General features: G+C 39.8%; 1 protein-coding gene across 1 annotated transcript in view; it reads right to left on the bottom strand.

The window, feature by feature from the left end:
* Positions 1–1,075: 1,075 nt before the first annotated feature.
* The window catches only part of nkd1 (NKD inhibitor of WNT signaling pathway 1), a 98,506-nt gene continuing 88,212 nt past the window's right edge, over positions 1,076–11,369 (bottom strand). The window contains exons 7-10 of the mRNA XM_020510637.2: positions 9,403–9,541; positions 5,241–5,325; positions 4,785–4,915; positions 1,076–4,164 (exon numbers count right to left, since the gene is read on the bottom strand). Of these exons, the coding sequence (XP_020366226.1) occupies positions 3,575–4,164; positions 4,785–4,915; positions 5,241–5,325; positions 9,403–9,541 (945 nt within the window). The 3' untranslated portion in view covers positions 1,076–3,574. The remainder of the gene's footprint in view (positions 4,165–4,784; positions 4,916–5,240; positions 5,326–9,402; positions 9,542–11,369) is intronic.

Genomic DNA, 11,369 nt, shown 5'->3' with positions numbered 1-11,369 from the left:
ATTCCTGAAATCATTGGCATTTACTAAAATGTTAAATTGAAAACAGAAGTAGACAAAAGAATACAAAACGATAAAACATTAATTATTTTTTTGTAATAACAGCACTTGCTTTTGATGCTGTATCAACTATTCAAATGTCTCAAATTAGTTTCTTTAATCATTGGTTATATTGCTCTTGGTGAATATATGGTTACCTTATAGCATTAAAATGAGCCTGATAAATCAAATTCTCAAAAACTTTAATTGATTATAATTTATTTATATCTGTAAAATAATTACCTACTTATTGCTATGCACAGTTTGTAAGTGTTACTTTTGTAAACATAATTTGTGTGATTCTGTACTTCCAATAGGTTCCCTTTCACTTAATGTTATTTCACAACAATTACCAATTGCTATGCAGAAACTGATCCAGATACACTTGCAGTCTATTGTAAAGACAAAAAAAAAGACTGATTAGGTGTTGAATTCTGGTTGCTTGTGGGTTCCCAATTTTGATACTTCAATAGACTCAAGTGACTACATTCAAAGAAGCCAATTTGGAACTTTAAGCACTTTCATTATTTATATTTTATATTTATATTTAATACTGTTCAATATTCTCTTCTCAAAATGAAGAACCGGAATATATTTTAAATAATGACACAATACTAAAACAATAACTAGCCTCCAAAATCATAACAAACCTATAAAATTTGGTTCTTAGTAACCATAATTACACTGAAGAACTTTCCTCAAACTCTCCCTGCACCAGATGTATGGTGGCCCTTAAGATAAATCACTACCAGTCATCTCTTTCCCTAATGAGAGAGCAGCTCCATGGTCTGGTAAGACAATGGCGACTCACACTCACATTAGCAGTTTATGTCTTTGATTGACTTACAGCCCTCGTGTTCAAATGTTCCTTTTTTTGCAAGATAAATAATGTAAAAACTTTGTGACTGTGCATACAATATTTCTTATTGGGTCTCATGAGGGTCTGCAGAATTGCCATTGTCAGGTTTGCCTTTTTGCCAAAATGGTGGGCAGTCATGTAGATCAAAAATCACTGGTCCCCATGGACCCATAGTGAAATACTGCTGAACAATGCCAAATAATTAGTCTCTGGGACACAGGTTTGTTGAGGTGTTTGACTAATTTACCTTTAATGAAAAGGGGTTCCTGTTGGCACAGTTTTACTATTAAATAAATAAAGCATTTAATCAAAACCATCTATATATACTATACAAAATACTGAAAAGATATATTCAATTAAAGGGATACCAAAAAAAACTTATTTCAGAAGGGAACATGAATTGTGTTACACAAGTAGCTTTACAACTGAATGGTACAATATGTAGTCAATGCAAATTTAAACACTGTTCTTTTACATGGCTGTCAGAAAACACTACACATGTTGGGAATGTACACAATGTGTAAGATATACTAGTGATGGAAACAAGATTGCATTAGACTTAAGTTTGTTAACACAGGATTGCTAATAATTAAAAAAAACTATAACACAAAAAAACCAATATGCTTAGCAGACATGTCATTTTCAGTCCAATATATATTTTATAAATACAAAGTATACTTAGAAGGGAAAGACCACTACATGAGCAGTGTTTGTAACATACCTAGCATCAAGGTACAACTCTGTCTAAGTCCATATAAATGAAAAAGTTCATGGCCTCCTTAATTCCTTAGTAAATCTGAAAAGGATCCTTGAAATATGCTTAGAATGTTTTCTTCAAGGATGCTGTTGCAATAAAACAGTATATTCTTTAAACATTTCCTTCTATAATTTGAGAGTGGTGATTTCACTGCCCACGGCACTGTCCTTTCACACCTATAGAAACTGGACGTGTCTTTTCCACAGATGTGAAAGAAAGCCCAATTCACACAGCAACTTACTTCTGGTGACATCAGAATAAATGTGAACATGGGGTAAACATACCTACTTCAGTCTGTGTTGTTCTACTCTGCATAACACACAAAGCTGTGTCAGTTTAACTGACAGAGTGTCCAAACAGACTGCAAAGGTTATCTTCCCCAAAATCAATCATTATTGGTAATACATCACATGACCTTAACGGTAACAATAGTCTACCGTGTGATTTAAGTTTATTTTGCTGCTTAATACAAGACTGATTCTCTAATCAATTTCCTATCTGAAAACAAGCATTGAAATTTACTACTAAGCTTTTCCGGAAACAAAACTATGATTTTTTTGCAGGGACATCTTCATTGCTGTGTGTAAAGGGCTGAACACTTAATCATCAACAGCAGCACGTAGTGTTTTAGAATTCCTCTGTAGTACAGTTAAGACACTATACAATTATCAGGATATCTCACTCGTTCACAGCCTTCTTCCATTTGTGCAAAAGACTCACCACAACTAACTCCCAACAGGCTTCTGAATATCATTATGGGTGAGGTATCTTCATTTGATTATCTCCTATGCTAGTTCAATAAAAGTTAGAGACACTACTTGAAAACTGAAGTTGGCTGTATCAAGTTGTGTCCCATCTTCCCTGTGCACCACTCATGAAGAAGTCCATTGTCATTCCTTTCAGAAAAGACTTGTATTTCAAAAAAAAAAGTCAAACCACAGTTTTAAACAAAAATGCACCTGAGATAGAATATATACTTGTTAACTTCTCTGAAATGTGTATAGAGCATTGCACCTTCGGTGTCACACAGTCCCATAACACAGGGTCAACTGTTATGGTGACCTTGAATTTCTCCAGTTGGTGGGACTGGAGTGACAGAATTTCAGTGCCATAATATTGGGGTTAGTTGCATTCATACACATTCTTAGAACTTCCACTGCATACATTTCTGAAATGCATGAGAGTGATTACACCCAAGAACTTTAGACGGTAAGCCTCCAATGTGCAACACCGTGCACTAACTACTGCACAAAGTTTTGAAAAATTATGTGCACAGATAGATTAGAACTAACCTGGGAGACATGCCACTGTCTTTGATATTTCAAAAGAATTCAAACTGGTGTGCAGTCACAAAACATTCAAAATCAACAACTCTTCACCAGAAAGAAAATGAATTTAAACAACCAAATAAAGTACGAAAAAGAATGCACCATATCTCGGCACAAATCTTTCAGAACACTTAGCAGCGTTTCTTTCCTTTAGGCTACATCTCAAAAACGTAGAAAACAATTTGACCCCAGAAGGAAGAATTAAAACTACAGTATTATAACAACTGTAGAGTTGTCAAATATGGTTAACGTGAATCTTAGTACAGAAAATATTTCATATACAGAAATGCAAATGATACTCTGGACAACACAAAAAGGTTACAAGTATGCAGGACATTAAAACCCCCTGTGGCACATTTTATAGGTTAAAGAAAATAAAATCTGAATTAACACAAGAGGTAGCCAGCTGTTCAAAAGTCTTCGAGTTTCACTTCATGTCATTATTATTCACTGTCAAAGTAATGAACTTTGCATCTTATAATTAATATCAACAATACTGTGTGGACTGAAGGTGATAAAATCCAGTCAGAAATCTCTCCTTCAAACTGAATATTGTGGCTTTTAGTTCTTATTGAATGTCCTGGTCTTCTCTGTTCATGTCTGGTAGAAATGATGGTAGTGGTGATGATGTTCATGGTGGTGATGATGTTCATGTCTCTGAACAATCCGACCAACATGGCCTTCGTATAGCATAAGGGAAGGCAAATCCCTCACATGCTCTTGCTCTACTACTCTTGAAGGGGGCTGGAAGGCTTTATACACTTGATGGCTGTCTTTAGATCTTTGCTTGTGTTTCTTGTGACTCTGTTGATGTTGTTGACCAAGCTGCATGGGTAGATATGGAATATTTGGGCTGACTACAACAGGAGTGGAGGTCAGCGGCATGTAGTGGCTCTGTGAAGACTTGTTCTTGCCAACCCTTCCAGCCTGGACTGAAGCCATCATATTTTTGCTCAGGGTTCTCGGCGACTTGACTAAGTGCTTGCTGCTGTCCTGATTACGTAGTCTTTGCTGTAATTCAATCATCCGAGTGTATGAAGAATGATTAAGGTGACTGTGCCCTGCATCCACAGTTTGAGATCTCCTATGGTGACTGTGCATGACCTCAGGATCATGGGAACGGGATCTGGCATGTTGAGAAACTTTCACATGATTTTCCTTTCGAGATGCCACTGGAGGTGAACCTGTGGAATAAACACTTAAGATCAGTCTAAAACTTAAAGATGATGTTTATTAGGGCCCAAATGCCAAGTCTTTCTTTGCATTTTGTTGCTTGCCCTGACTTTATGCTTTTCTCACCCCCACACAATGCTTGCTCTAATTTTGCTCACAAACCAGTGCTTGCGAGGTGTATGTAATAACCTAAAATATACAACGTCCAGGCTATCCTCTGTGTTGTAAAATGTCTCCTATTTGTTCATGTAAGCCGAGATTGTAATCACTTGTACAAGATGTCCCATCCAACCCAGTATGACCACTGGATATCACTGGTCAGACAGACCCATGGGAAATGGGTCGATAGGGACAGAGATAATGCACTCATGAACTGGCTCAGACATCTGATATTGCACTTGCCCAGAGTACAAGAGTACCCATTTAGCGCAGCAGCCAGGCACAAACATGACAAATAATGCAATGGCCCTCGAAGCAAGTAAACTTTCTTTTGGAACAAATGGGGATTGGCTGATGCATTCCAGCCGAGAATCGAAATCTACCCTTGATGTCAAAACACAGAAATAAGTAGCCACATGTCTCCTGCAAAAGAATTACAAATCTTTTTCTGTTCCAATTTAGATTCTTGTACCTGGTCCAAATTTTGAGGTGTAGTTTTCTATCCCTGCCAAGTCAAGGTAATGGTTTCTCCTTTCTATGTTCTCGTCCACACAGTGGCGATGGCAGTTATTTTGCTGGGGATGCTGGTCACTGTTGTGACGTCTGAAAGAGAGTAACTTGATATATATTCATTGCATAGGAAACTTAATCCAGATGGTGTTCAAGTTGTTTTTCATTCAGTTTTTGCAGGCAAAACATGACACTAAGTTTTATAGGAAATCAACATACATCCTTGTAAACTGTGAAGCACTGATGCAATTAATTTTCATATTGTAGGGACATTTCAGTGCAGAATAATAGGGTTGTAAAGCAACATGTGAAATAAAGATCTTCCAACATCATCATAGTTACACGGTAATCACAGAGACTGTCTAAATGTCAGTGAGTTTAACTTTAGAAAAGAAATGGAAAGCTGTTCTTTTATTACCTGAGGGGAGCACGGGTTTTCTTCTCAAAATTCTTTGACTCCTCCGCACATTTATTTTCAGGCCTTTGCCATGAATTGTTAACATCTAAGATGGAGGAGGAAATCAAAAGAATCAGCTCTTTCACTTCTAAACACAGTTCATTTTATAACCAAATATTTATAAGCATGAGAAGTCAAATCAGGAATACGGACAAGAGGGTGAAACTGTAGCTTCAAGTAGCAAGTCCTGAATTTCGGCCAATCATTTCACGCACCCTCTCCCCATTGTTGATCTTGGCCAGAACATTGCGGTGGGTGTGTATTGAGGCTAGTGTGTGTTCTTCAATGGAGGGAGAACGGGGTTAAAGAGTCCAGCAGACACAGCTTCTACCAGATGTGAAAGACGTTCAGGAATAGATAATCTTCCTAACAACATGGAGGAGATTATTTTTGAAGTTTTCTACTCCAAATGTGAATCTCTTATCAGGAACCACGAATTGACCTAGTTCCAATTTGAATATTTCAAATACCTCTATTTTTGCTTACCAACTGGCAGCATATTTAAACTTGAAAGATTGATGCCTATTGATTCTGATTGAATGAACTAAAACCACATGCATACTTATTTTAATAAGCCTATTTAAGTTATATTATGAGAGGGGTCTTTTGGTGCAGTGCTAGTGTCCCTGCCTGTGAATCAGGAGGCCCAGGTCCTGGTCCAATCAGCTCCAGAGGTTAAGATACACGTTTGGGACAAATGGGGAGTTGAAACCAGGACTCCTAGCTCAGAGATAGGGACACTACCCAATGCACCACAAGAACATTAATGCTTAAACAGGGACTTGAACACTGGACCCTCAGATGACAAGTGCTATACTTCACCAACTGAGCTATCCGAGCCCCACGCCACAGATGTATGCTTGGCTCAATTGGTAGCACATTCACGTAGAAGCCAGGAGCATGGGCAGAAATGTTGGGCTGAAAATTCACTGCAGAACTAAACTGTTAAAGGTGACACCATTCAGATGAGACATCACCATGCTTGATCTGGCTGTCCAAGAAGCTTAGTTAGACTCCACCTGGAGGACTATGTGCAGTTTTGGTCTTCTCTCAGGACGAACATTAATGCCCTGAAGAGAGTATGATAAAGATTCACCAAACTTGCTCCCAAGGTAGTGGGTCGGTCCTATGCAGAGAGATTGGGGAAACTGGGCCTGTATTCTTTTGCGTTTTGAAGAATGACTATTTTTTGTTTTAAAAAGTTGAATGCAAATTTCACCATCTACCATAGATGGGATTTGAACTCTCATCTCTAGAACATTAGAGTGGGCCACTGGATTATTAGTGCAGTGACATTCCCACCACAATACCACCTCTACATTGAATAGAGAGCTTGTCATACAATAAAATATTTTAACACATGCTCCCTGCAAGTTACAAGGCCATGTGACAAGCAAAAGTCCAAAGTAGTCTGCACGCAAGGCAACCCATTTAAGTTATGTAAGATCATGCAAAAATATTTAAAGGGGACGTGCATTTAAATGAATCACCTACATATTCTAAAAAATATCAGAGGAGGCATTAGAGCTAATTCCATTTAATTCCCTCTCTTGCCACAATTAAACGTGTCAAGCAAGCACTAGGATGGCAGATTTACCCACAATTCATGGTGTCAGATGCTAACTAGTCATAGGCAAGAAAAGCTAGTGTCCTTTCCTGAGAGCACTGTGTACAATTCTGGTTGCCTCGCTATGGAAGGATATTATTAAACTGGAAAACGGTGCAAAAAAGATTTGCAAGGATGTTACTGAGACTGGATGGTTTGAGTTCTAATTAGAGGCAGGATAGGCCTCTTGGAGTGTCGGAGATAGAGGGGTCATCTAATAAAGGTTTATAAAATCATGAGGGGCATACAGAAGGTGAATAGCCAAGGTCTTTTCCCCAGGGTAGGGGAATTCAAAACTAGAGGGTGTAGGTTTAAGGTGAGCGGGGTGGTGTGTATGTGGAACGAGCTGCCAGGGGAAGTGGTAGATGCAGGTACAGTTAGAACATCTAAAAAGACATTTGGACAGGTACATGAATTGGAAAGGTTTAGAGGAACAAAGGCCAAACACAGGTCTAGTCAAGTTTAAGAAACTGTAGGACTATGGCTCTATCTGTCCTACACGTGAGTCTGGACCTACAGCAATGTGACTGGCTCTTAACTGGCCCTCTGCACAAGTTGTGATGGACAATAAATGGTGACCTGGCCTGCAACATCCGCAACCCATGAAAATGCATATCAAAGCCTGCCATCCTCCTAGCAGTCAGCATACCCTCAGTCTGTGGAAATTCATGGTGCCAACTGCATTTTTAGTCATTTCAGCAAACTAAAGGATGACTACAAGGTAAGACGAATGGTCCCTGATGACCTGGCTCAAGGTTCACTTGAGCAAGCCACATAAGATGTGTGTGCTCCCTTCTGTATGAAAGCCACATTGTAACATGAAACTTGAAAGACCAGACTATTGGTGTGTTGAAACAATACCTCCAACACTTGTTCCACACTAGGGGAGCTGGTCAATGTCTTTTAAGGCAGACAGAGAGACAGAGACAGAGCGAACAAGAAAACGAGAGAGAGATAGGGTGCAAGGGGGGGTGGGGGGGGGGTGAGAGAGAAGAGGAAAACAAGAGAGAGAGGGGGGGGGTGAGCGCGGGAGAGCACGCTAGAGAACAAGACAGAGAGCACACACAATATTCCAGTTCTGCTGTTACAAATCTATGTCTTCTCCTTCTCTGGTGTGAATGAGAGTGAGTGGGGAAGATGGCGTTGGCATTAGTGACAGTGTTAGAGCACGAGCCTTGATGGGAGGTGGGTTCAGTTGCAGATAGAGTGAGCGTGAGGTATTGAAGAGAAGATGGTGGCATTTATGCTGAGCATTTCTCCATGACATTGCCTCGATCTGAGTGGTCTGGTGTTGCTGCCTCCATTACTGGACTTCAGGGGAAGGGGAAGTCTTTAGTCAGCACCACCTCTCCCAGCAGAACTTCTATGCCACTGCCCACAAAGCAGGGCATTAATTTCCCTGTCTTCCAACTCCAGGGCAAACGTCAGGAACCATGCAGGGTTGGCTGACTGTGTTTGTCCAGGTGTACAACAGGTAATTTAAAGATGGTCCAGGCAAGGGAATGCCAGGGAATTCTGGGATACACTGAGTGAATATTGTTACAGAAGGTGGTAAGGTGGGGTGGAAATCAGACATGAGAGATGCCATTGGCATGTAGTATGTAATAAATAAGGAGAGTTTGATCAGAGACATGAAGAAAACCCACTGGGTCTCGCAAAGAGAATCAGTCCAGACTATTCAGCGTGGCTTACACTTAGACCAAACAACTTACAATTCAGCCCAGAGAGTTGGTAAAAGGTGGCATTTTCAGAGTGGCAATCATAATTAGCGACGTGCCACAGGGATCAATGCTGGGTCCACATTTATGTACAACCTAAGTCAATGACTCGGATAACAGAAGTGAATGTATGATCTGTAGGTTTGCAGACGACAAAATAGATGGGAAGCTAAGTGGTGAGGGCAACTGTCCAAAGAGGGATATAAACGAGTGGGTGAAAATTTGGCAGAAAGAACATTGTGGGGAAATGCGAGGTTGTGCACTTTTGCAGGAAGAATGGAAGAGCTAAATGTTATTTAAAAGCAGAAAGCTGCAGCACTGAGGGGTTTGCGAAGTTGGCGTATGCTGTGCATTGTACAGAACAGACACAAGTGAAATACATGTGGTGAAGCCTACACCCAGTTTTGAGACAAGTCCAGCTTGAAAACGGTACTTTTTTAGCCATTTAATTTAATTGCACACACTTTTACATTCCTGCATCTTGAAAGGCTTAATTAATATTTTAAATATTAAGTGGCAGGGGTGCGGGAAGAAGAAATTTCAGAACACCCTTCTTTGAATGCAATCCCTGCCACAAATCAAGAGCTGACACAAAACAAAGTATATTGGCCTTATTATGTATAATTGTTGAAGCAACGATGAATCCAAACCTTTACGAAGATTGCTTACAATCTATTTAGCTGAAAGTGTGATCTTCACAAAGATCTGTCAACTTAAATTGAGTATTTTGACAGAGTGTTCTGGGAATTCACATTACATAATCCTTCATTTGCATATAGGTGTGATAAGCTAGTCTGACCTGTTTGATTGCCTTTATTTTTCTGGCTTGCATCAGGCGTCACAGTCAGCTTTACCCGCAATGTTTTACTGGAACTAGGTGAGTGGTTCACAGATGCATCGACCACCTCATAGATTGTGTGCAGAAGACTAGTGATATCCTGCAAAGATAGTAAAACAAAAGTGGTATAGTCATTTTTCAACCTAGATGCTGCCAAAAATACAGACACTTATAAATTGAGCTCTGTTGAGAGTTTTTATAGCATATGCAACACATTTATGAATGTTAAAATTAAACGCAGAAGAAAATGAGGAATTATGCACTCCAACAGCCAGAAAGCTGCATATTAACTTAAATGCTACAAAACCTAACAAAATAACCTGGCAGGATGACTTCAGTCTGAGAACAGTATTCTTTTACCGATCATGGCAGCATTCCCTGTTTCCATCACTATTGCCTTTGAATGAGACTGTCAATTAAAGGCCAATCTTAGCTATAAACTCAAAATACAAGAATTTATTTCACTCAGTACGATTACAATCAAAGGCAGCATTGTTGAAAGTACAAACAAATACATCTTATTCACACCAAGAACAAATATGGCAACTTTCATGTTGGGAAAAAAACAGAAGACGATGCAATGTTAGATTCGTCATCTTTGGTCAACTAGGAATGGCAACATTGACACACAGTCATGTTGGGTGCAATCTTCCTAGGATGACATCTAAATTGGAGGCAAGCCTGGAAGAGAAAGTCACTTCTGGCCAGGGATGGATTGAGTTTCCTTGCAAAATCACACAGATCTCACCTCATTAAAGATGGATGTGAGCTTCTGCCCACACTAAACAATGAATCTCAGGAGCAGGCAGGACGTTCTTGTCCCAGAAGGGACCAGAGACAATAATAAAGGCCATTTGGACAGCCATTTGCTCACTGAAAGTGTGGAGGATCACTCAGCCTGCGCTAGTCGCCTCCGGGGGATGCTCTCGTCTGCTGTCGTCAGATGTGCAGAACACAGTGACAGAATGTTGGACAAGGGGGACGGTGTATGGCCAGAAACTGATTCTTCTCATCTCCAATCACGGTAGTAGCGGACAACAAAAGGAGGAGAGTTTGCAGCATTTCCCAGCTCCAGCTTGTCCTCTTTTTCCACCACCGTCACATCAGAGACTGAGATCTCCTGAAATGGAGAACAGTGTTCACACTCTGAAGTTGTTGAACTCAATGTTACCTTCTGAACAACATTTGAATTCAACAATTCACAGCCTGAACTACATTCTGATTTCATCCACTTCTCCACTCTGCTTCATTTGTAAATGATCACTCAGCAGAGATCATTTTTTTTTACTCTTCACATCTAAAATTAATACCTATTCTTGAACTTTATCTGTCTCCTCATTCCATTAGCACTCCCTTCGTCTTTCGCTCCAGGCACCCTCACCATCTATTTCACTTGCCACTCCTTCCCTTTAGGCAACAACATCAAAACAGATTATTTTCCAGACCTGTTCAGTTCTGAAGAAGTCATACTAGACTCAAAATGTTAACTCTTTCTCTGTCCACAGATGCCTCCAGATCTGCTGAGCTTCTCTGGCACTTTGTTTTATTTCACATCTCCAGCTGACATACTTTTATTTAAGGTAAGACAGCATATTAAGATAACATACATATGGGCTTGCTCTGGGCAAGGCCCATAATTGAGCTTCTCTCCAGAAGGCCGAGATCACAGGAGTACACAGTGCTGTTCATGTACAGTTGAGAGCAATTAGTGCAAAGACAAGTTTCTATTCACACAGTTTGACTAATGCAAAATGATCATTATACCAGCAGAATCCAAGTTAAGCAGGATGCTTCAGTTAATGAAGCAGAAAGAACTAATGTCTTAAAATGTCCAATGAAGTGTGTCCCAAATAGGAAGCAGCAGACTTGCAACAAGCAGGTTTGTTTTTTTGAAATAATACTCAAACAGAAGAATAGTTATCCGTAGT

Source organism: Rhincodon typus, chromosome 15 (assembly GCF_021869965.1).
Source record: "Rhincodon typus isolate 14 chromosome 15, sRhiTyp1.1, whole genome shotgun sequence".
NCBI lineage: Eukaryota > Metazoa > Chordata > Chondrichthyes > Orectolobiformes > Rhincodontidae > Rhincodon > Rhincodon typus.
The sequence above is the reverse complement of the archived record's forward strand: the minus strand, read 5'-3'. Positions and strand labels throughout refer to the sequence as shown.